General features: G+C 38.4%; 1 protein-coding gene across 9 annotated transcripts in view; it reads right to left on the bottom strand.

Moving 5' to 3' along the window:
- The window catches only part of LOC101164350 (protocadherin-15), a 231,851-nt gene that overhangs the window by 179,349 nt on the left and 25,559 nt on the right, over positions 1 to 26,943 (bottom strand). For 7 of the 9 annotated variants that reach the window (XR_013651529.1, XM_020711888.3, XM_078937477.1 and 4 more), the window contains exons 2-4: positions 22,606 to 22,756; positions 6,428 to 6,442; positions 6,087 to 6,152 (exon numbers count right to left, since the gene is read on the bottom strand). Coding sequence is in view for 8 of the 9 variants with exons in the window: in XM_020711888.3 (XP_020567547.1) it covers positions 6,087 to 6,152; positions 6,428 to 6,442; positions 22,606 to 22,738 (214 nt within the window). In the remaining variant the exon portion in view is untranslated. The remainder of the gene's footprint in view (positions 1 to 6,086; positions 6,153 to 6,427; positions 6,443 to 22,605; positions 22,757 to 26,943) is intronic. The other 2 variants (XM_078937472.1, XM_078937474.1) reach the window with 2 other exon arrangements.

Below are 26,943 nucleotides of genomic sequence, written 5' to 3'. Positions count from 1 at the left end.
ACAACAACTTGAATAAAGAAATAACCAGAAAAGTGACTTTGATCTTAATTTCTGTTATAAATGTCCTCCCTCATAAGAAAAATGCTACAAGAAAATGTTAAAAGCACAATTTTCATCAGAGTGAGTTTTCAAAAAGTTGAAGTCCCATCAGCCGTCCCACACCTGGTGTGCAAAATTTCATCTTCACATTTGTTTCATCCCCTGGAGGGGGGGCCAGGTGAGGTGAGCTCAGAAACCATTTGGTGGTTTGATCCCTAATCCATCGTTACTGTATTGCTTAATGTCAAGCAGGGAGGCATTGGAACTCATCTTTACAATTGTCGGTGTGACCCGATCGTGGACTTGAACCTGTGGCTTCCTAGTGTCAGGGCAGACACTCTTCTACTGAGCTGGTATGAGGCAGTTTTCCTGTGACAGCAAAATTATTGACAGCATCACGGCTTACCCATCACTACAGTTGGGTAAACATCAAAGCAGCAGGAGACCTGACATTTATGTGTGCGCCTCCTTCTGCACAGCTTTGCAAATATTAGCTTTGATTAATCTTAGATCACATAGTTCTCCTACTTACAGCTTTTAAACGTCGTCTTCGTCTGTGACAGAACAACAAAGCTATGTTTCTGTGAGATCAACTCACTAAAACAGTTATGAAGTTAAAAGGCATGTGGGCTGTTTATTTTCATTGCGGGCTGATGCTATACGGAAACACAAACTTTGATGAAAGTGTGTTGCATGGAGGGATCCACGCAATCTCAGCGAAATTTTTGAATCTCTTTTGAGTATTAACATTAAATACCGGATTTGACCCCATGACCTTCATGTTTTGAAGCTGGTCCAGAAACCTTTAGGGTTCTAGTTAATGATCATAAGATTCTAAAATATCTTTTAGGGCCAAGCATCCTCTTCCTTTGAGGCAGAGGACAGTGGACTTGTATCCAGCATGATGTTGGTTCAAGAACTCGTTTGATCACAGATCCATCAGAAAATGTGTTCCTTTTTTTTTTTTTTCACTGTGGCAATCACCAAAATAGGAAGAAAAGAAAATCTCTAATTATGATTTGTGGAACCAGTGCACTGGAATAAACTGTCTCCGAATGTAGTGGTCGGCAGTAGTTGCATGTCAGTGCCAGTGGTGGAAATTGGGCTGTTTTTCACCTAATTAAGCTTCCTTTTAAGTCGTAAGGGTGGAAAAAAAAAGTTACTTTTGTCATATTTTTAAAATTCGAACTAAATTTGAATGCTTTACTAACTTCTTTGAAAGCCCAAAGCTATTTACAGTCACAGTCCTATAACCAGTGATGTGCATTGCAGTAGGAGCAATGTGGGGTTCAGCGTCTTGCTTGAGAACACTTTGACAGATGGGGCGGGGACCCCCCAAGGCGGGGACCAAACCTTCTTTAAAACTTAGACAGTTGAAAGAACATTTTTCAAGAGAAGGTATTTAAAAATAAGTTACCCTGAATTAGGAAAAATCTAAACCCCGTTCATTTACTTCTCCTCAGAAGGCAAATGTCATTATTGTTTCAAAACAAATTTGGGATCTTGGTTGTCATTTTGTAATTTTTTTGAAATTGTAATTCAATTTAAAATCTAAACAACCAAACAAAATAACTTTTTTTGGTTTATTTTCTCTGCTTATATGCAGTTAATTGACTTTTTTAATTCATTTTCATACATTTAATTCATTTATCTGAAGTCTTGCAGTTCAAATGTTGGTTTCTGTGTATTTTGGTTATTTTTTAATTTTTTAATTGGATTAACCTGAGCAGAATTTATTCTGTATTTAAGCTGATTTTTTCAAAGCAGATCTGGCAACCCTAACTGGAGCCCACTGAAACATTCCTGTCTCTTTGGAGGCTCTCTAACTCTTCTCCCCAGCTCATAAATGTGTTCCTCATTTCCGAGGCATCTGCAGGAACAGCTTAATTAATGTGTAGAACAGAAATGGTAACAGATGGAACAGTCGGCCCTGCCATTTTGAAAAGCCGCTGAAGGTGGCACAAAAACAGGAACAGTTAGAGGAAATACGTAAAAAAGAAAAAAAAAAGTGTTAGAAGCACTGAAAAGATTTTCTGAATGTGCCCCAGAGAAGCTGTTCTTTTTCCTGATTCTTTCACAATCTTTGTGGGTTTGGCGGAGGAAATGTAAAGGCGATAATGAGCCCGGATTTCATCTTTTTCCCGCAACACTTTAAATATGCAGACTGTGAATCTAGCATCAAGAATCTGGCTCAGGGACGGGCAACTCCAAGCCTCAGGGGTCGCAGTCCTGCAAGTGTTCCAACATAACCTGCTCTGGCATTTTCTAATTGGCTGGACGCACCTGAACCAGGTAATCAGTCATGAGTAGGGCTTTGATATCTGGAAATCATGCAGACACACCGGCCCTCAAGGCCTGGAATTGGACATCCCTAAACTGGTTCCTCTTCCAGGAGGTAGGACATCTGAGGTCATATACCAACAATAGTCACATTCCTGGAAGAAAATTGGTCGAGAATTGGAGAAAATTGGCAAAAAAACACCGTTAACCCCATTAAGCTGCGTTCACACCGCCCTCAGCAACGTGCGTTCAGGCGACCACTTCCAATGAAAAGTCTATGTAAGCGCGTGTAAATACACGTTTTGGGCTCCTGCATTCAAAACACTCACATTCACATGTAGCTACACACATTTATAGGATTATTTTTGGGCTCTGCATACAAATTGAATGTGCCTCACAAGTTAAGGCAGGTTGAATTTTGACCAATCAGAAACTCGGATTTTGCAAATCGATCACGAAGAAGAATTTAATAGTTGCATTTTTTTTAAAACCAGCTGGAATTATGCAACACAAAGTCCTTCATATTTCGTAATTTATCTGTGAAAGTAAAAGCCGGGAGTACGATTTGGAATCCACCGCGAAGACAATTTTACACCAAACCTTTTCCATCTTTAGGTGGCGTCATTGCTTGGTAAGCAGTAGCAAAAGACTGGTTGTCCAGTGTGAACACTGTAGGCTAAATGCATAACCCGCACTGACCAGTGTGACAGTGGCTTTGAAGCTAGATTTATTAATTAGGACAAAAAAAAAACATAAGCAGGATCTTGAGAGGTTGAAAAAGCCTGCAGATAGTTTTCGAAGAATCTTGACGCACAAGAACACAACAGATGTGCACAACAAGGTGGTGCTGCTAAAGAAATATTTAGAACAAATGAAGGTTTCTCAAGATCGAGACCTCATTTCCACAGCTGGGTAAAGTCACAAGTGTTTGCTAACAAGAGCTCAAGAAGAAGCAGTCAGCTTATTAACAGCCTTAAAGCTAAGCAGGATGTTCTCTGACAAACGATGGCTAAGGAGATTGCTTTGCTGACATTAATGTCATCTAAGACACAACAGGTCTACAGGCAGCGTCGGAGGATCTGAAATCTAGGCTCAAAGATAAAACCAACCTCACTGATTATCGGCTAAGCTGTGTCCAAGTGGAACGCCAATCCAGCAGCAGCTGCAATTCGCTGAGATCTGCGTTCTCTAAGCTATGAAAGCGACACAGGAACTTTTTGATCTTGTTTGGGTGTAAAAAAAAAAATCTGACAGGCTCCCAGAGAAAAAGAAAAGAAAAGCAGGGCAAACAATCCATCTTTGTTTCTTATCTTTCTAAATATATCTTTTTAAATATTACTAGTTATGTTTCCATTTTTAACAGTAGTTAAGAATTACTGTATCTTAAACATGCATTTGAGTTGTATTATACGTTTTGCATTGTACTTTTGTAATGTTACAGTTTTGTATTGTATTTTTTCAAGCATTCAACAAAAAAAGGGGGGGGAAAGTGCTAAAAATCTAACATAAATCTTCATTTTAGAGCAATAAAAATCTAGTATCCATGATCTCGGACGTCCCAAATATCCATATTCATATTTTTAGTTGAAAATATCTGAGTATTTGGATACTTGTTACAGCCCTAGACAAAATAGAATAGTATAGTGATAGCAGTTACCTCTTTTACTGCTTTGCCTTTCTGTGCCGTCTGTCTGTCTGTCTTTTTGTTGCGAAAAAAAAAGACAGTTGGGCTAAAAGGAGCATGAAATGAATGTATGTGCTAAAAAACGCATTTAAGGTAGATGAGGTTTGGGTATTAAACATGAGCAGAAGGAACCTTGAAACAAAAGCTGGACATTCCAACAAATCACTCACGGGAGGTGATCAGGATGCTGCAGCTAAAGCGTCTTCCTCTCAAGTTTGGTGGTAATAAATGTCACTAATCTGAACAGCTCACTGAACACCATATGTTCAGAACGACATAATTACATTATTATGTAATAGAAAAATATCTGCTTGGTAATTTATTATCCTGTACCCACAAAAAGAGAAAAAAAAAATCCCATTTATCTTTCTCATTTTTTTGGCCTACATTTAAAAACATGAAATCGATGGTAAGCATGTGGGAGATGCTTCCATGTCAGTTTTGATGAGCCTCAAGTACTTCTTCAACCACTTGAAGTTGGGACAAAATCAAAATGAGCTCTTATAACAAATTAACCTCCACACAGTATTTCATTAGCCCCATCTTATCATCCCATTTCTAGCCACCCGAGGTAATGAAAGAGGCTGGAAGGACAACAGGTGATGTATGAAACATGCAGCCGCTGAGATCCATGATACTACAGAATCATGCCAGCCTTTTTTGAGAGGTGAAATAATACCAAAAGGGTAAAAATGAGCAAATAGTGTTGTGATCCAAAAGGATTACAAAGAACAATTTATACATTTCACTTTTATAAATTGAGGCAACATGTAACCATAACCCAACTAACCAGATGTCAATACTTTGCTTTTTCACGAAACAGTTTGTCTGACTTTTTAAATAAAATTATATTGTACTTCTGGAGAAAAGAAATCACCAAAAATAGTGCAAAAAATATTCTAATCAACTCACCCATTGTGTGGATTTTATGGGGAAGGTGCATTGCGGGAGTTCATTTTCTGTTGCTGCCCTTTACTCGATATAGTCAGAGTTAGGTTGATTTTTTAATTTTTTATGTTTTACATTTTTTTTATGCATAATGAATAATCCCCCTCAAATGATGACATCACAGTGGGCATTCCCTCCCTCCTCAAGAATCCTAGTTCAAGCTAAACGTAACAAAATAACATATATTGTGACCATATTAGAAATGTGGGCATAATTATCAAAAAAATCTCTGTTGCAAAGGACATGTAAAAATTTACTTACGCCGATTTCTCTAAAATATACATAGACTTGTTCATCACTCCCAGGCGACCAAACAATTAAATGGTTGCTATGGAGATAAAACAAACAGAGATGCTGCCGTTTTGAAAAAAATTGCAGTTTTTTTTCATGAATTTGTCAGGCGCATCCCTGACCAGGGTAGAAGAGGCAGAGAACTCCAAAGCCTCATTGCTGTAGGTATTGTACTTCAATTCAGACTTTATTCTTATGCAACTGACTGAAAAAAACAAAAATCAGAAAATATCACTTCAATAGAAATCTCAAGGAAGATAAAACATCAGAATAAACAGCATTGATGGTTTTTTAAGAGTGTTAGTAGCCGAATTAGTATGAGCATCTGCTGTGGTCCGATGGGCCATCACCAAATCTCATGAATAAAGAAGGTGGGATGCACAGCACCTACATGTTTGATCCCATGAAAGGCAGTGAAGGAACCAGATAAGAGAAAACGCCACACAGAGGCAACAAAGCAGCGAGAGTCCATGGAACAAAAACACCCACCCAGGCACAGACCTACAAAGCCAAGCAAACCAAAACTATCATCCAGCCCTGACCCACTACCCACAGTGCCTGGACCCTTTCTGATGAGAGTACCGAGCCTTTTCAGACCAAAATCCCTGAGAGACGGACAAGGACAAAGCCTAAACCCCCCATGCCGTAAGACCACCATCACAGTGAGATCAACTGGGATTAACCCACGCATCCAGCAGCAGAGATGCATGTGGCAGAAAGGTCAGAGAAGTTTAAATGAGGAAAAAATAAAATAACTGTGGATAAATAAATATGTGAAAAATGTCCCTCTCAGTGTAATTATAAGGTTTGATTCTTGAGTGAGACAAAAGGCTGAACACGTTACCATTTGGACTTTCTTCATCTATGGCCACGATGGTTGCAGGAGGACCCGATCGAGAGAGTTTACATTCTGGAAAAAAGAAAAGAAAACATTATTTTAGTTTGATACATTTTTTTTACATATCAGTACAAAAGCCAATAGTTGCAAAAAAAGTTAAAGTTAAATTTTGATCTCAGTCCATGTAAAAGATAAAATGAATTAAGAAGCTGTAACAACTCGGTGCAAATCGTCGTTTTTTTTCTTTATACCTAACCCAATACAAGATGCTCTGCTCGGTCAGCAGGGGTTAATGCAGCCACGCAGAGACTGCACACCTTTAGCAGGAAGAAAGAGATCATTCTTACCCTCATATTGCCAATCTGTGGTCAAACAGCAAGGCCACCATGGAAGAAAGGGGGAAAAGACAGTAATCGAGGAAGAAAAAGCAGAGGAGAAATATCAATTAAAAGGCAGTGTTTCACGGCCGCTACGTACATTTTCATCTGCGCAATAAAAAAGTGAGAAACGTTGTGGTCTTTACATGAATGTTTACAGATTAACCACGTTAAAACCACAAATGTACAAATAAATCACGCAAAGAACACGTAAATCAACGTAGAACATGAACCATGTATGATCATTGCGCTGTATATGCGTAAAAAAAGCTACGCAACTACGTACAAATAATGCGTAATTCTCAACCACTCAACAATTTTGAACGGCTCAAAACTGATTTCAAGTAAAGACCCATTGGATGAAACCCTCAGGGGACATCTGTGCAAATCGACGAACGCAAGGAACACATGAATTCTGTATATCATGCATGTATCACGAAAGACCGACATTTTATAAATGAAAAATGTACAAAATGTACGTAGTGGCCTAAAGATCGGAGTAGGGCAAAGAAATATATACAATTTGTGACAAACATGCCGGAAAACAGTTACGAGGCTTTGAAATCTTTTTTTTTTCAGGATGGTATTTGTGCTCTCATTCATAAAACTCAGAGCTTTTACTGTAACCTCACTGTTGCCTTTTTCAATGAGGAGACAAATAAGCCTTCACGCAGAAAGGGGAGGCTAAAAAGGCTTCAGTTCAGAAGAATCACTGCAGACATTCAAGAGCTTGTCTGCCTTTGCCCTGCTGGGACACGGAAAAACAAGTCCACCAGCGTTTAACAGACGGGCTTACATTACAGTACAGCTCCTGGGGATGGGCGGGAAAATCCCAGCGGAAAAATGGAAGATGGATATCTGCTCACGTAGAAAATGGACTTCATGGAACAATGATTCCCCTTTCTGTCTATCTTCCTCTGCCTCATTCACTTATCATCTCCATCATACATTACTGGACTATTCTACTGACCTCAGAAATAATCTGTAACATTTAAAAAAGAAAAAAAAAGAAAGAAAAATCATGTTGAAAATCATTATGGGGAACTTTTCTAAAAAAACGACTTTTGTTGTCTTTTATAAATAACTTTTACTAATTAAGCTAATTAAGATATGCAACAGCCTTTCGAAAAATGCTGACAAAGATTTAAGGAGGTTAGATTGATTGATCGTGGACATGAGGAGAGAGAGGAGACTTCATCGACCACTGTTCATCCAGGAACTTGAAGTGGAGAGGCTGAGTGTCAGAAGAGCAAACCGCCGTCCACACCAAAAAGTCAAGGTTTTCTTCTTTAAGTCTTTTTTCAGGCAAAAAAAAGATTTAACTTGGGAACAATTTGACAGTATGAGAGGAATGTAGCCCACTGTGCAGCGCCATGGAAGCCATACAACAAAGGAGAGGCCCTCCATCTTAAAAAGAGGTCCTCTTTTATAGGTTGTTGGCTCCACCCCTTCACCAAACCAACCCAATTACCAATCAAACTCAAACACATTCTTAAACAAAAATATGTCTCCCAAAAAACAACAATTTCCAAAGGAACATATAAAACAAAAAGGAAACATTTTGAATCCCAAACAGGCGTGTCAATGGAAACCAAAACAACAGGTGGGTCCACTGGACTTCCTGCATTCAGGAAGTGCTCCTAAGGAACCAGGAAGTACACAGAAACACTGGGAACAACAAGTGACAAAAACAAAGTGAGTTCCAATAGTTAACAGCTAAACAGTGTGTGCAGACACTGATGGCGTCCAAATCAAATCCACTTTGTTGAACCCTGACACAGACACACACCCTTTGCTCTGACACAGTGAAAGCTTAAAAGATGCATTCCGATTGAAAACTGTCTTTTTTATTATTTTTAACCTGCTTTTTTGGACTTTTTCTCACCATGGATGACATTTCTAAAAAATTAAGCTAAAAATTGCATTTCTGACTATTTTTCTTTATTCAAATTATTGTGAATCAGGAGCAGACGTTTGTAAAAGCTTGTAGTTTTTACGTACAAACTTGGAAGGACACAACCTCCCTGCTCCGCTCTATTCTGATGCATTTACTTAAAGACAAATAGATGCATAAATGTCTTGGTTTTCCTTGTCTGAGCTGGCATGAGGCTCAAAACTCTATGACTGGATAGGTCTGATGTTACTTGCCATTTTTTGTTGCACCTGTAATGTTAGGTTGTGAGGGGCCTGCAAGCCAGTAGGAGATGAATGATGGGAATTGAAGGTGGGCTTACACCATCCCCACAATTCAGAGGCGAATTCTGAATGAACTACTGTTGCTCTGCAGAAAACACAGGTACTTGATTTTTGCTAACACAAAAAGGCATAATCATAATTAAAAGACCACTGGGAATGCTTTTACAATAGATGAAAAGATGGTCAGAGTGGGATTTAAGTAGCTCGGGGTCCACATAGGTGAAGACTTTCAACACCACTCAAGAAAACACAACAACTGTTTTTCTGAGGAGGCAAGGAGGTTGGGAATTCCACCAAGGGTCCTCAGCATCTTCTGAAGTTGCACGGGTGAGAGCATCCTGATCAACTGCATTACTCTGTGGTACAGCAGCGCGACTGTAATGGACCCTGAATGTCTGCAGTGTGGTGAAGACAGCTGGGTCACCATGACTTCACTGCCCTCTTGCCAGGCCATTTATCACGGCAGAGTCCACAAAAGTGCTGCCTCCATTCTGCAGGACTCCACCCACCCTCAACATGAACTGTTCACAATTTTCCTCTCAGGTCAGAGGTATAGGAGTCTGAAAAATGGCTCCTCCAGACTCCAAAAAAATGCCTTTTTTCCTTCAGCAAGATGACTGCTGAACAATGAATTCCCCCTGGTTTGACTGCAAACTGTTTTGGACACTTGCACTTTGCTTAGGACTTCCCACTTTAACAACTCATTTTATTAAGAAACAACTGCTGGTTTTATAATTACAATATAAATAACATTTATATTTCAATACTGTACAGTTAGCATTTTTTTTGCTCATATATTTTTCTTTTTTTTTACATTTTAATGATGTTTTTCCCCCCCTTTTTTTCACTGTGGGCATCAAACGCTTGAACTTTAATCTTTTTTAGTTCTATGACCTGTTTAAAACAGATTTGCTGATTTTGATTTGTCTTTACATAATACTAGAGTACAGCATGCAACAATATAACAAAAACGTTGTTTTCTTTCTATTAAAAGAAAACTGTAAAGTGCACTGCAATCATCTTTTGGTTAAACATTTTTGAAACAAAGTGAACTGGGCAAAGAAATAAGAGTGGAAAAGAACAATGAAAATGTCTCTCCTTCATCAGCTCATGAGCTGTTGCATGGACACTAGCTGACCCCGTCACAGCCACTGTTGTGCACATGGGGATGTGGGAGGAATCTGATGCTCCACTAAAAGTGTTTAACGGATAGTTTCATACATCTGTTGAGATGGGTTTTTAGAACTTGAAATATTGTAGTGGAGGAAAAAAAATGGAAAATTCTTATATCTGGGTGAATTTCTCAAAGATTGTCAACAATAAATCAATCATGGCAAGAGTTTGATGAAATTATGATGAATGAAAATTTAGATTTTTTAGTGTAAAAATCATTGTTTTAATATGCCTGAAATGTTTTTTAACTGTATATTTTTTAAGAATTTGATGCAATAGCTTTTCCTTTTACCAAATCAAAAAGTCCCAATGAAGCTACAGCAACCTTTCACCACATTCGTGGATTGCAAGCTCCCTGAGTGATACACTTTTCTCTGTGATTAGGAAAAGTCAGAATACATATTAATATCTTCTCAGCCTCCATCTCATCTGGAGAACAGAAGGATGCATCAGCCATGGAACAACGGTCACTAGTTACATCAGACTCCACCAACTGGCGTTTCTCTAAACAGCAGATGACAGATGTGAATCCTCTGCTTGACTGCTTTTTTATCCTTCAGAGTAAGCTGATGCCCCTCATACATTACTAACCAGCCATTCATTCTCCAGGGGGTATCTCCATTTCTACCTCTTTCAGTTCCACTCTTCCCACAACATGGCTGGTTTCATCTTTGTCCTCTTCTTTAGCACTAAGATAGAACATGAACTGATTTCAATTAGAGTTCAATCTTTCTAACACGTAGCTCAGGTTGTCATCGTTTATGGTCTAATTGATAGAAATGTAAACAGTTTCCAGGCTTCTTTTCAATTAAGTCTTAATTTAAAAAAAAAAATTGGACAAACTAAAGATGGAATGAGTTTGGTTTCCAGGTTGTTAGGAGCTTGATTAAATCAGGAGCCTTCTCTCTCCTTTCTATGGAATTAATCAGTTCTTGGTGAAGACTTTACGACAAATAAAGGCTAAGTCAGGAGAACAAGCCATGGGGTTAACGTTACGCTTGTCTGGCATAAAGACGCCCCTCAAAAATCCCATAATGCAGTGATCCCCAAACCCGGACCCTGGACCGGTACGGTCTCATGGAATTGCTTAATCTAGAATTTTTATTCTTGTATTTTATGACATTTTATCATATACAGATCTGTTTAATCTAGAATTTTACTTGTATACTTTTTATGATATTTTAATACATATTTATTTTATTAGACTGTTTACGAGTGTTTTCTCACCCTTGGCTGGGGTGTTTGGGTTTTATACTGACACCCCTGCCAATAGTAGGACAGGGCAGACGGCGCCTTCTGGTTTCTCTGGTTTATCTTTATTTATTTATTTTCCACTAGTGTTTGTCTTTGTGTATTTTATTGTGTGGGGCTAATTTAATGTATCTTATTGTATTTTATTGCATTTGATTTTGTTTTTATGTACAGCACCTTGAGCTGTCTTTGCTGTCATGAAAGGTGCTATATAAATAAAATTAATTTGAATTTGAATTTAAATAGTACATTTGTAGTTTTTATTTATCATCCGATTCTGAAGGAAGTTTAATTTTGGAAAAACGACTGGATTCTCCCCACTTAATCCGACTCATTCTTGAGGCATGTTAAGTCGCTCAATCACACGTTGAAAAAATACATACGTAACTTTGGCTCCAACTGCTAATTTACAACCCGCAAGCAAGCCAGGATAGAGGAAAAAAAAGATAAAATAAAAAGATGTATAGAAATTTTGTCTTCCCAGGAAAGAGCAATTGAGGAAACAGATGAGCCTTTCAGCCTTTCAAAGCTGCGTTCAACAAAACCTGGAGTCCAAAAACTCCAAAAATGGATATATTGTGACACTTACTCCCACATACCATTAAAACAAACAAACATAAATAAATAATCGATACATTGTAAAACTTCCAAAACCCTATTTGAATTTTTTTTAATTTTCCGTTAAAAACAATAAAATAGAAAGTAAATAAGTAAAAAGGTAAAGGACTACAGAAATAAACAACTGACAAACACATAAATAAATACATAATAAGTTATCCAACAAACAAATAAATAAAATGCAGCATCCGGCCGTCTGATGTTGTAATAAAGTTGCCCGAACGATAGATTCACTTCTAGAGACTGTTTTTTTCTTATGTCCTCATACATCACACCTTAGAAGTCGGATGAGACTGAAGTTGGTGTCCGATTTTTTTTTGGTTTTAGCTCCGTAGCTTTGTTTTTAGTTTCCCTTAACTGGGTCAAGGAAAAATCTTTATCTCATTAAATTGGTTCCTACACAAAATCTAGTGAACATATAAAGTTTAACCCAGCTGCTGATATTTTACAGAGGATGAAGATAAACTTTACCCTCAAAAGTTAAGGGAATGTTAAAAAAAAAATGATATGTTTAGACCGGTCAGTGAAAAGATGATCTGGAATTAAACTGGTCCGTAGCCTGAGAAACTTTGGGGACCACAGTTAAAGTGCAGTTAGAACTTTCTCTTTTGTCTCTTTGCCATATCCATTGGAGGCTTCTTCTCATACATTTTTGTTAAAGAAAATGATAACAGAAGAAGTGTCTTTGGCCTTTAGGAGGTGCATGAATCAATGTAATGACAGCTTTGTGATGAAACTCTAGGAAGAGTGTTGGGGTAAGCATACAAGCTCATGAAGAATGACTTTAATTTGAAAGAATACCACAGGCTGTGAACTCAGTTTCACATTGTTTGCATTTAGCAAATATCCTCTGCATTTAAACATGGGGTGTTTTAACACTGCTGTACTCGCTGATCCAAGTCTGACCATCTGCAGGCAGCATAGGCAGCGGAGTGACCATGCTGCAGCCAAACACCACACTGTCTAAGCAGGCTTTAGCTCACTGACGGAGAGCCCTGTTGTTTCGGTTTTCACAGTCAGCTTAGCAACTGTCTCCATGACACACATCTAAACACACAATGTGCACGCACACCACTTTGTGAGGTTTACACCATCCAGCTCGTCTCCATTCGCACGCTCACAGATGCTAACGTTACCATAAAATATTCATGCTGGGGCTCTGACTCAGCGGGTCACCTGGACAATGCTGACTGTGTGCCAGTCTGTGAGTGCACACAAAGCCAAGGTCCACTGGATACATTCATAAGTCAGTTAACAGCAGGGAGATGAGGAGAGAATGAAGTCTTTAAGGTTAAGCTACAGAGCATGTTTAGGTGTCAAACTCTAAATTCTGATATTGTTGCATTTGGAATAATGTGAATACACAGGAAAAAAATTGTTTTTTTGTTTTTTGAGGACTGTTTTAAATTAGAACTCTTTTTTTTATCCTTAATGCAGTAGCTCCATTCAGAGTCCATCCTACTACAGACGTATTTGGACCTGGCAGAAGGAGAGCACTTCCATCCTCTGTGTTAGGATTTACACTCTGTCCCATAGACAGATCTTAAGTAAGAATTTGGAGGCGGGATTTAGAGAACTTATAAAGGTGGTAGGCCCCGCCGTGATGAGAGTCTGACAGTTTGCATTTCAAATTTGAATTTTGACGCATAAAGCTTGATGCAGTGGAAATGAAAATGCTTTCCACGGGGGGCAATCCCATGACAATTGCAATTTTGTTGTTTTTATTTTATTTTATTTATTAAAATTGTCATATTGAGTTGTTAATATTGATACTGAATTCTTTTTTTCATTCATCTTCTTCCGTTTATTCCCTTTCGGGGTCACAGGGCTGCTGGAGCCTATCCCGGCCACTTGTGGCCGAAGGTAGGGGAAACCCTGGACAGGTCACCAGTCTGTCGCAGGGTAGAGTGTCCACAATCACACACCAACACACACACTCTCACACATAGGGACAATTCATATTGACCAATTAACCTATGAAGCATGCTCTTGGACGGTGGGAGGAAGCCGTACTCTCTGAAGAAACCCCACGCATGCCTGGGGAGAACATGCTAACTCCACACAGAAAGGTCCCCCGTTGATGTTCTGGTTCACATCCCCCAGCCAGGACTTGAACCAGGGGCCTTCTTGCTATGAGCCAAGAGTGCTAACCACTGCGCCACCGTGCAGCAATACTGAATTCTAAATGGCAAAATATATATTCGTATTCCAAGCGTGGATTGTGTATCGAAATGTCAATTGAAAAATGTATTTTACTTTGAATTATGACTCAAAAATCTTCCAGACATGAAATCTAAAATAGCTACACAAAAACAGATTAACACTGACAGAACTTCATTTGATTAGGATTGTAATATATCATCAAAATGTCTCACGATAATTCTGTTTTGTCCTTTGTGTTGCTCTGGTCTCTGTCCTGTGACAGCTGGCTTGAGTTTGTAATCCCCTCAGCTGTTTCTGCTTTGATTCAAGCCATCTTTGTATTCAAAGCTTCTTAATTTTTGTCTACTTGCCTTCTGCTTTGCTTCTGCCGCTGATTCCTCTGAAGACGTGCCCTCCACCCACGGTAAAATCTGTGAGAAACTGCACACGCTTCCCTGATCTCTTCAAAACTACCACCATGGCCTCTTGTAGCTGCGGTAATAGCTCCGTTTCTGACATGAGCTTTCAGATTGGCTCCGTATGATTTACAACCCCTTTTTCAGATGGGTAGGGAATGAATTCTGTTTAAAAAAAGATAATCTACACGGCAATTCAAATAGATATCCCACAATGCTATGTGTTTTGTTGCATTTGACAGATTAAGAGGAATACATGTTTGCCCTTCTGTCAACTTTAATGCTGCAGTGACTCTAAAATTTACCCCAAAACATATAAAAACAACTTTGGTAAACTTTTCTGGAATGTCAATTTTTCTGACCTCAACTCAAGAACATTTACAATCTATGGTCAAATAACATTGATTTTGAGTTTAGCCATGAAAGAAACAAAACAAATCAATGAGTTTAGAACAAAAGAAAACTTTTTTGACCGTTTTTTTCTCTTAAATTGCCTCTATAGAGAAGGATGATAAGTCATAAAACTAATTAAATATTTAAATCCCACTGGGGAAAAAAAGTGACTTTTATATTTAAAAAATAAAAGAGTTTGCCTCTAAAAATCAAAAATCTTCTCTCATTGGAAAGTCAAGCTTGCTCAATATTATGTGAGATGTGAACAATGCAGCAAATTAACAATAGTGATTAATAAGAAGAATAGCAGAGGGAATGATTTCGTCCAGAAATTTGTTTCACTTAAACATCTTTTCCGTTTTTTATTTTAATCAGTTCTTTTTAATCAAGCCATATTGTGAAAAATGTGTGTTCTTTTTAGCAAGTTGTGCTCGACTGCATTCTACTTCTTACCATCTGTTAGGTGTTTGGTTGGCTTAGCTTGCCTGAAGTGCAGATTGTGAAAGGCAGACCTCAAACCTGATGAGGTAACATCAAATAGATAGAAACACAGACGGGAGTCATAGTCTGTCATGTTTTCCCCAAAGGGTGATCTTTTCTTTAAAGATCCACCTATAAAAATAGTCTTTTATAGTGTTTTAAAAATGAGCCATTTTTTGAATGACATATATTAGGAAAATTAAACTCAAATGTCTAAAGTTTAAAAAAAGGGCTTATGTGTGTTGTTGAAAATATGATGGCTGGGCCACAAGTTCCCCGCTCCGAGCCTTCATAAACTGGGAGGGGAAGGGGGGCGGGGTTGCTCTGCATGATACCACCTGCAACTCAGAGGCAAAGTTAGCAAATAAATTCTAAGTTAAGCCCAAACCAGGTGATATATTAAAAAGGCCTATACCATACAGAATCAACTTTTAAAGATTTGAAGTTTATTATAATGTTTATTCCTCATGAAAAACAACCCCAAACCGGTATTTTGATCCATTCATGCATTTTTAAGCATTCCTTTAGAAACCTGCGCTCCGAGCACCAGCTCCTCCCAATTTACCAAAACGAGTGGCTTCTCACATGAAAGGTGAGGAACAGCCCCCTCCAGGAAGAGTCTATATTGTCAGCACCGCCCCCAGACTAACACACACTTTCTCCGCGGAGCTAGCAGTGATAAGCCAAATGCTTAAGGCTATGTTTGTCATGCAGCCACCACGTACGTTTTGCGCGTTTTCCACATACGAAATTTCAGTCTTTCGTAATACATGCGTGATTCATAGATGTTACTTGAGTTTGTCATTCGTCGATATATGCAGATCCCCGTCAGTGGTAAATCTTTGGCGTGATGTTTTCGAGATGCATACGCAAATTTGTGGTTTTCCACGACCGCTCCAAGTATGTCTAATGGACTTTTCACGCATGTACCACCGATGTCTAATTTTAAATTGCATATTCGGGGCACATATGTTAAGATGACAAAGCTGACACACGAATCACATAATGAATGGCATATAAACAGCACAATAATCACGCAGCGTTCATGTTCTACATTGATTTGCATGTTCTTTGCGTGGTTAATTCATACTTCTTCCTTTGTTTTAACGTGGTTCATTTGTCATACATCTGTGAACATTTCATGTAAAGACCACAACGTTTCTCACTTTTTCCATGAACATTTCAATTTTCATCCGTGCAATATGCACAAAATGTACGCAGTGGCTGTGTGACACAGCCTTTTCAATTTAAATGCACAACATGCACATTCATCTTTGCAAAAGTTTGTTTCTGTGGACACAGACATGCTGCCTTGACCGGCTCTAGGTTGACATCATGAAACGCGCGGCGCCCACAAGTCAGTTCCACAAAGATTGAGTCGTCATATTTCCTGTTTTCTAAAAGATTTTTTCTTTAGTGTGCCAAAGCTATATTGTAATATATATGCATAAAATTTACTCTGAAAGGCGCATAATTTAGGCCCTTTAACATAATATTTTATTAGGTTGAAAAACTTTTCTCAAAACTTTTCTCAAAACATCTCAAATCCTACAAATGCACAAAGAGGATGATCTTTTTAGACCAACCTGATCATATGCTTGTAGCTTCACACCAATAAGTGTGATTGCCTAATAATTTATGTAATCCTGTGTGCATTAAGCCTTTATGATCCGTCTTAAATCATTCTGAAAACCTCTTTGAAGGTAATTGGTTCTATTAAAATGTATTTTATTCAAACTAACTAGCTTTTGCTGCTTTCTGGGCCATTGCTTACAATTCCCTGGCTGTGTGCTTCTCAAGTGTAGCATTAAAAAGTTCAGATAAGAGAAATTTAAGACAAGTTGATAAAAGATAATACGAGACGCAGCCTGGAGAAGGAGAGAGTTTTCCTCCAAAAAGTTATCCTGTCGTGTCCTTTTTAAGCTTCCATCAGCAGGTGCACGGCACACCTCCCTTAGGTCCAATTCCTCTCTGTCTACCATGCTCTACCCAGCAAGCCAGCCATCCATCCATCAACCATTTATCTCTCTATCCATCTTTTCCTCTGCTCCATTCATCCATAGAGGATGAAGGGCGGACGAATGAGGCAAAGTTTGTAGGAGAAGACCATTTTTAGAAGAGTGGACGAGAAACTGGAAAAGAAATCTGTATTAGATGACAGACCAGAAGGACCAAGGAGAAAAGAGAATGTTATGATAAACGGGGGAAAAAGAACAGTTAGATGAGGGAAGATGAATAAAAGTTCAGTACAGAGGAAGAGAGGCAGTGTGACCTTGTGTGAAATTGATATCTCAGGAGAAAATGTATTGCAGAACCGTTCACGGATACAGAGATACACAATCCCTCAAGTTACGATCTCCACTTTGTCACCATTCTGGATTATCAGTTATCCCGACTTTCCCGCGTCTTTGTTTTACGTCTCCGTCTCGGCAGGTTTGTTCCCCACCAGAGCACGGCTGAACACAGCTGACAGCTGTAGTTGTTGTAATCAGACAGCACTTGTTTTGCAGACACATGGTTGGAAATGCAAAAGCGCCTCTGAAAACACCCGAACGGTTCCACACTCGCTGCCCAAAGAGGGGGATGAGAATCCTTGTGGATGGCAATGATTAAGAGGGAAAGGCGGATATGGGTTGGATGGTGACTGAGAAAAATCGTATTGAGTTTTTTTTGTAGAGGATGGTATTGACACCAAGGTGTGATGGATAAAGGAATATAGGACAAACAGACACTCGCTTTCATCCATTTAGAGGTTAATTTAATGAGAACAGATTTTCTGATTTCGATGATCTTTTGATCTATTTTTGCAACATTCAAAATTGTCTTTTAGACCAAATCAAAAAACGTGTGTCATCTTCTAGGACATAGTTTCTGTAGACTGGAATTTGTTTATTAGAAATGTATCTCTTATCTGTGGGTTGGTGCAGAGCAACCCACCTCTCTTCCTTCAAGTAGTGTTTAAGGACCGGAACCATTTGAAAAGCAGCAGTTCGGCGTCCCACTCCGATTATCTTTTGGTCTATTTTAAAAGCATTCCCAGTGGTCCTTTGATTAAGATTCTGCTGTTTTTAGGCAAAATCAAAAAAGAACTATATCGTTTTCTAGGACACAGTTTCAGCAGAGCGGCAGTAGTTCATCAGAAATACCGGTACCCAGAAACACAATTATAAGCTTAATTTTCTTTATATTTGTCCTCCATTATGAGAAAAATGATGCAAAAACATGTTAAAAACACAATTTTCACTGGCGTGTGTCTTTTAGAGCAGATATGTCATTATATAAAGTTCAATTGTATTCAAAATGTTAACACTTAACATTTGTTCAAGATTACTTATTATTGCAGCGAGTGAGGATTATCTGGGAGCATTACAGAATAATGTAGCATTAAATGTCCTATTTCTGGAGTGGCTTTCGTTTTCCCATAAACTGAGTGCACACTTCACAAGAACACTCTTCAAATAAAGGCTTATGTCCTTCAAGCCAAATGCATTTAAATGATGCGTTATGTCAAGCAAGAGATCCTAGGTAAAAGAATAAAGTTCTAATAAGTGTAAGAGCTTCTGGACAATGTTACTAATGGGAATGATGGCTGTCATCGCTGCAGTTCCGCTTGGTCTGGTTTAAAAACCAGAGTCTTCCAGAGCTGGTTCTGCTGTCACAGACTGTCTGCATCATGTCACCTCCAGAGGCAGCCGGTGACAGCCATCTCTTACATGTTGGCTCTCTGCCATCAGAGAAATCTGCCTGGTGCCACAGTTCAACCTCAAGCAGAATCCTTTTTCATGAGGTGATTTCCACTGATTTCTCTCGGATGCTGTGACAGGGGAGCTGTAGTAAGACGGCAAATGGGTGAGTAAGGAGCAGACATCTATGCTGTCTGACCTTGGCAGCACAGTCAGCTTTAAAGTTACAGTACAAAGCAGGTTTTCTTTTTCACATGAACGGACTTCTTTGTCATTTGAAACCAGCTATTTTTTCCCAGATGTTATTTCATTTTGATTACAACAAAAACATCCCAGAATCTAGCTGGAAATTTGCTTTTGGTGAAAGGGAAAATGGAGGCAACATTTAATACTGGCAGTTTGTGAACTGGAAACATTTAGGAAACTTTTAGCGCTGAAATTTTGTTCACCCATATTTCCTTTTTTATTCATAATTTCATTTATCTCCATATTCGTGGCTTTCTCAATTTCCAAATCCCCGAGAAATCCATATTGTCAATTAAGCCTTCACTTTGAGAAAATAGCTCGCCGTTATTTTCAGCCAATGACAACCATATTTTTCCCTTTAAAGTCATGAATGGTTGTCCCTCTCTGAATTTCTAGATGGTGACCCTCCTCCTCTTTGGAATAGGCTCACCTCTAACCACCATTAACATCTAGGCTCTTGGGATTATACATCTACGGTGTGACTTCATCCCAATCATGCAAGGCGTCACCGACCCAGAGCTCAACAAGAAAAGATTATAAAATTGTTTCATGCACTTTTTTTTGACACAAAAATATACCTTCCTATATCATTCCTTTTTGTAATGCTTATTCCTTTATCTGCTCTATTCACCAAATTTCCAAAATCTTGCATTTCATAAAGACACTCAGTCAGCTGTGCATAATAAATTCTGATTCCCTTGTTTCTTGTTCTGAACTAATCCCAGGCAGAAAGTTGCATTTATATTCAATTACAAAGGTAAGCTACAAATTGCAAGGCAAGATGATTATATCAATGAGCAGAAACAAAACATGATGATCTCAATCAGAGGCAACAACAAACAGTAGCAAACTGCTTCGCAGCATTCAAACTTTCAGGGCTCATTTTCCTCATTGTGTGGTTTCCCATCCTGTGACTGAGGCTCATTAAACTATAAAGTTACTCCTCTCACCTGGGACAACTAGAAAATGTAAATAAAGACTTTTTAGGGGCAGAGGCAATTAAACCTCATCTATGTTGTGTGGGAGTCTAAACGGCTTAAATCCGCTGCTTCCCCTGAGACCTGAGCTCATTAAAACACACAGGAGAATAAAAACTGCTTTAAAAGACATAAAAATAGATATAAAAATAAAGAAACTGATACTTTTTACATGTGAGGAATGACAAAAACTCTTTGTTTCTGGTTTATCAATAGTTTTATGGGTTTCCTAATACAAAAAGAACATTTTTCAGAATACAGTCCAAAACAAAATGATCTATCAAACTCACATGTCCACTCTTTGAAAAAAGTGCCTAGTTCTCTTGTAGCTTTGCAAGAAAAGAAAAACAGCCACGTGGTCACCTTTGGCTGCGGCTGCCTTTATCTAAATGCCAAACAGATAAATCTCAAAGACCACACGTTAAATGGAATATTATTATTTAATGAATGGAGCAGAATGTCAATAGAGTATTGTGCTATAATCACCTATCACTGATAACTTGATGTTGTTTTCATTTAACTTCTATTTGTCCTTAGTACAATAAAACATAAACAGCAAATAACTTTTTTTTTGTTTTTTTCATTTCTAGTTGTCTCGACACCCAAGACTTCATACGCCCCCTACCCCATGTATATAAAACAAATAACAATAAAGTGTAGTTTGGGCTGATTAACCATTTGCCTACATTGGCTAATAGAGCAGCCGACTCTAATCTATCATAAATGATATTTAAAATGCATGTCATAATGGCTTCTTAAAGTGCCATTATACAATGAGAAAATGAAGCCGTTCCTTTAAAGTGAATCCCATTCTCTCATTACAGACATTTAGCCTGTAATGTGCTCCAGTGAGGCTGTGCCAGCACTTGGCTAAGCTGGCAGAACTCTGATTCGCCACAACACAAGACTGATTGTCTACAGCTATAACATTAGTAGGCATGCAAAGCTAGAATTGGGGATAGTTTGGTGCTACAAAGTTAGGGAACTTCTAGACGTTCATTCATTATGCACTGCCATCAGGGAGGTGTCTGATCAGTCCCAGAGTCATTGTGCAGCGTGACAACAGGCCCAAACAACCAGCTGGAGTCGTAAAGATCTCTCTGCAGACACGACAAAGAGTCCTACAGCAGATGGCGAGGGCCCCTACCGAGGCTTCATGTCAAATACATCAAGCCGGTCTGGGGTTACATGAAAAAGTCGAGGCAACTAAGAGATCCTTGGATAATTCCTAAAACTTTTTTTTTTTTTAATGCAACTCGAATTCATGATGTGACTCTGGAGAATTTGAATAGACTACATTAAGCCATGTACAAAAACAAAAGAGCATTTTTGGTGAAACCTTTGAAGCACTTTAAATTTAAAAATGATAAACAATTTCAAATTTAGAAAAAAAAGCTTTTTTTCTATTGATGTTTTATTTATGATAAAAACAACTATTTATATTGATCTTGTTTGTTTGTTTACACTGACTATGAAATTGGGCAAGTTGAATTTGCAATAATAAATTAACCTAAAGGAAACATAGCAATTAAAAGAAAACTCGCATTTATCGAAAAAAGGTTTTGCACTTGGAAGAGGTGGCCTTTTGAGGGGGATCGAAATGAACATATTTGGCAAAACTGAGATAGAAACAATTTTTTTAAATAAATGAGTCACATGATCAACAACCGTATGGCTATGCTCTCCTTGGTAGGTACTGGCTGCCTTAGGCACTGCACAAAGGGCGCCACGATAGGCCCACAGCATCACACAGATCATCAAAAGCTGAGCGTGTCATGCGGAATTATTGGATCCACAGCTCCACCATGATTTGCCAAAATGGCTTCATCCATAGTCGCTCCCACGTGTAAGGAGCTCGCCGCTTCATGACCTGATTAGGACGCCGACGCCGATTTATTGCGACGAAAATCGCAATAAATCGTGAACCTTAAATGTGTTAAAACAATCTTATGACAGCTTGAGGAATCAAACAAATCCCTTTATGCATTTGACCATTCGGATGGACGCCTACTATGTTAGATGTTCGTCTCCTATGTCGACGAGGGTCATTTGGAGTATAATTTTTAAACTGTTGCAGTGAAATGGGAATGATGTTTTTGGTTATTTTGCTATTTGTTTATATACCGCAAATTATATCGTTATCGCAATATTAATCTCTAATATCGTGAGTTTTCCTCATATTGTGCAGCCCTAGTTTGTGTTTATTCACATAGTTATCATTTAATGGAAACAGTGTAATTGGGAAATTGTGTTTTTCTTTTCAACATTTCTTGAATTTCACTAAAATTTTGTGCACGTGTTGTGGAAACACAGCCAGTGAGAAATCCACCTGAATTGCTATTTAAGTGTTGAAGGTTTCCAACGTTGCCATCTTACTATCACAAATACATTTTAAATCAGAATTAGAAATCCTTTTAAGTAGTTTTTAATAAACAGATCCCGTAGATAAAGAATGCATTCTTTGTGCAACTTAAAAAAAAGAAGTCAAAAGACAAATAGCTGAAAGTGGATTTTAAAATGAGAAAAGATTGGCTAAAAAACCAAGAGGGAAAAGAAAGAAATGCTCCTTTTACCTTCAGCTTCCTGGCCGACACAGGTTGACAGCAGCAGGAGATAAAGAACTCCTACTCCTGTTAGATTCATCCATCTGACCTGGCCCCATGACTGTGGCCCCATTAAGCGCACTTTTACCATCTTCACCACCATGCTTCACCAAGCACCCAGCTGTGAAAAGAGAAGAGGAGCCAGGAACACACAAAATGCAGGTTAGTCGGATTCATTAACCTCCATTCTTCTTCCACGTGTAACTAAAGAGGCACAAAAACATCTATGGGTCCTAATCTTCTGGGCATGAAATAAAAAAAAGTGTGTTTGGGATTCACCTGGTTTTTTTGGACCTTTGTCTTAATTTTTAAAAAGAAACAAAAGCATTTAAGGTCAGTTCAAGAAACACACACACATGGTACACCCACGCACCCGCATCTAAAAAACAGCTGAGCGCGTTTGATGTTACTCATGTGTGCTCTTCCCAACAGGAGTAAACTTGAAATGAAAGAATGTTTTCCGTATTGACACTTACCTCCATTACATCCCTATGGTGAAATGCCTTCCCAATCTAATGCTTGATATTTAATATTCATTTTTAGGTTTTGTCTCAGTAGAGCCACTCTACAATCCAAAGGCTTTGATCAATCATCGTGCTCATGCATCAAAGGAAAGTTATTGTTTCCCAAAGATTGGCAGCGAAACGGAAAACCTGTGGATGATGATAAGAAACGAAACATTTGATGCAACAAATACTACCCAAACTGTCAACTCGTATCTGAAGATGGAAAAATTGTCATATTAAAAATGCAATAAGGTAAAAATCAAATGTTAAGCTGACACAAGCTTACTTTTTAGGATTAGATTAGGTCTAATTTAGAAGGAGAGGATGCGGCTGGGAAAACAGAGGCTTTCTTTGAAGATGAGCAAACATTTATGTTCTCCATGAGTGCATGTGCACTATAAAGGGGTTAGTGTTAGTCTCCATAAAGTTGTCTTTGCTTGTTGTCAGCTCAAAGGATTTGTTGTTTGCTCACTTTTACAAAGATCATAAAGTAAAGGGAGCTCACATGAAACACAAAAGCACCGTCTGGCACTTAGCCTAAGTACCTAGATCTTTTTAAGTAGTTGGGCATTTCTTTTTTTCCTTTTTATTTCTAAGTCAAATTTTGTGGTGAAATACAACTTTCCTTTATATATATATATATATATATAAATATTTATAATATATAAGAAAAAAATCTGTTGAAATGCTCTCACCGTGCTTCCAATGTCTCAGTGATTTGGAATGTGGGAGAGATCCACAGCAGTACTCGCTGCGTGTTACAACGACTAAAGAAAATAAAAGTTTCCCACTTGAGTTCAAAATTAACAACAAAAAGGTTGTCAAGTAGTCTTCGTCCAGGGGTGTGCAACCTTTTAATGCGGAAAAAGCCATTTGGACCAGTTTCTTACTGACCAACACCCAGCGAGAGCCACAGAGTCCCACTTTAAGGTTCTTAAAAATTCCTTTCATGTATGATTTTGTGTCCATTCACTTCTGAAATTTAGCTTTTAAATATTTCCAATAATTGAATTATAACAGTGGTATACTATCTACATGTAACAATTTAAACTTTTGTAGCGTATATGTGTTCCTTTCAAAATAAAATACATCCTGTATTTTCCTCCTGCTGCAGCAGATTTACTTGCAGTTAAAATTATATGGCAATTCCATTTTTCAATACGCTTGTGCAGCACAAAATAGGAATGTGTGTTTTAAACGTATTCTAATAATACACCACTCTGAGAGTAGATGAAAGCTTTTACCATCAGTGTGCTTGTTAAAGATCTAAACATAGATGACAAAACTTAAGTAATCCACCTATTTTGTATTCTGATTGTTAGCATTTTTCTTCAAAGATCTTTAAAGCCACAAAGAAGGGATAAAAGAGCAGCATGTGTCTCTGGAGCCTCAGGTTGCAGACCCATGTCTGAGCCTTTAAATTGAGGGTTCTGAAAACTTAAGAGCAAAGGTGCTCAATTGGCAACACTGGCATTGCATGAAACCTTTTAAAATAGTAGCGGGAAAGTTTCCTTTCAAAAGGTAATTGTTGGTTTGATACAGGTCAAGATTGAGAAGCTAAAGAAGGTGATTTACGCAATTTATGCCTATAACAAGTATACTTAGTTTATGCTAAAAGTGAGGCATTATACTTGAAGATTACGTTTTAAATAGTACACACCGAATATAAACGTAAAATGTTCTAATTTAGTCTAAAGAATTATCCAGTAACTATACTTCTTACACTACACGTATATGGTCCATGCAGTAGACTGCTGTACTTACTGTACACAATCCTCTGGTGTACTTAAAGACTCACTCCAATGAAAATTCTGTTTTTCTTAAAGTCTTTCTCAAGTTTTATTATACAACATATTGAAGAATTTTTTTTTCCGAAATTATTCCACAATGAAAATTTTCAAGAAAAAAGTATTGATATCTATATTGGCGATACTGGCCCTGTTATTAGTTGATATTGGATCGATACTCAATTTACGGTATCGAACGCCCCTACTAACGCTTGCTCCTCTCAACTTAAAAAAATGTGCATCTCATGGTCTCATGTCAAAAAAAATGTAGGAATTGGGAAAGATTTGATTTCCCTTAAAAAGAAAGCACAAATATTTTCTTGTACATGCAACACTTGCCATGTGTCTTAACAGAGATTGCACTCAACAGGACCTATCTACTGAGGACATTAACCGCTTCCCTTCTCACAGATTTCACCCCCTGTTAATTAAAGCTAATTTATGAAGCCTTCATGGTAGAGATAACTATCCAAGAGACAAATGAGTACAGCCACACCCTTTGAATGGAGATGAAATTGGCTGACAATCACAACGTATTTGTGATTTTCAGCCATTTCCCGTAGGTGAAATTCAGCAGTCATGGGGGCTTAAGCCCCAAGCTTTATTTAAAGCCAACACTGACTCACAAAGCCAGCATCAGCCAGAACTGGCATTAGCCATGCCATTTTATCCATCCATTATAATTTGCTGGACAGCGTGCCAAAATATGCCTTCAGGGAAAACCTATAACATCTCTGACATCCTCAAAGCTCATCTTCAGGCAGAGGAGCAGATGGTGTTGTTCTTGTCCGGTGGCAGCTATTTAGATGAATCACCCCCCGACTAAATGCCCATGCATTCCTGCAATTCAGGGAGATTACCTACAGGGGTCGCCACGGTTGATTGCCTGCCAAGATTTTACCCTTTCATTACACCATCTGCCCATGTGCCCTCCTTAACTCAGCAGTAACCTTTTTTTTTAACCATTGTTTTTTTCTGACAGAATTAAGGGGAGCATTTTTACTCGAGTCTGTCGAGGGTTTCGGTCAACGGATCGTTACGTGAATTCTGTTTTTGGCTGTTCAAAATTTTGGGTTGCTTGAGAATTACGATCTTAATGCATATTTTATGTAGTTTATGCGCAAATATGATGTAAATCTTGTGCAATGGTGCATGATTTTTGTAGGATCAATATACACATTTTTGTCCGTCTACAGCCGTTCCACGTATGTCTAACAGACTTTTCACGCATTTACCAGCAATGTATAACTTTTCTAACGCGTATATGACGCACGTATCACATTAAAATTATGAAATTGATGCTAAAATCACTAATAATTTGCAAATGAACAGCACAACAATCATGTACGGTTTGCATTCTACGTTGATTTTGAATTTTCAACTTTCATCCGTGCAATATGCACAAAATGTACGAAGTGGCTGTGTGACACGGTCTCTGTCAGCCTGTAACTCCTTTTTCCTGCTCCCTGTCAACTGTTCACACCTGGTTTTATTTAATTACCACCCCTTTCTATTAACCTACCCTTTAGTTACTCGTTTTTCAATTGCTTTCAGCCAGACCATCATGTCATGCCTCAGTGTGCCCGTCTCTTACCATCTTTCCAAAGTTTCATTTTGTTTTTCCACAGTCAAGGTTTAGTATCAGGATTTTCCTGCTGGTGAACAATTCCGTTTTGCTCCTGTCTGTTTAGGTAATTGGGCATAATGCTGGCTCTTGCTGTCTCCCGCTGGCAGCCACCGGCCTCATGGCCAGACCCCATTAGGGGATATCTTTCGCAGCATTTAGAAGACAGATAAAGAGTCCTAATAAGGTGTTCAAACCTATACTACTTCATTTGTAAGCTGCTGGCCACGACAGCAAACTCCTTCCTGTTTACTCCAATCACTTTCTCCTCCCTGCCAACTTTCTGTTTCATTATATTTAGGCCATTTTCTTCGCTGTCATCTTCCTCATTTCATCACCTCCTCTATTCCTTCTATCTCCTCTCTTAGTGCCTCAAGCTTAGCCACCAAGC

Source organism: Oryzias latipes, chromosome 19 (genome assembly GCF_053564925.1).
Source record: "Oryzias latipes strain Hd-rR chromosome 19, Olatipes_Hd-rR_3.1".
Lineage (NCBI taxonomy): Eukaryota > Metazoa > Chordata > Actinopteri > Beloniformes > Adrianichthyidae > Oryzias > Oryzias latipes.
The sequence above is the reverse complement of the archived record's forward strand: the minus strand, read 5'-3'. Positions and strand labels throughout refer to the sequence as shown.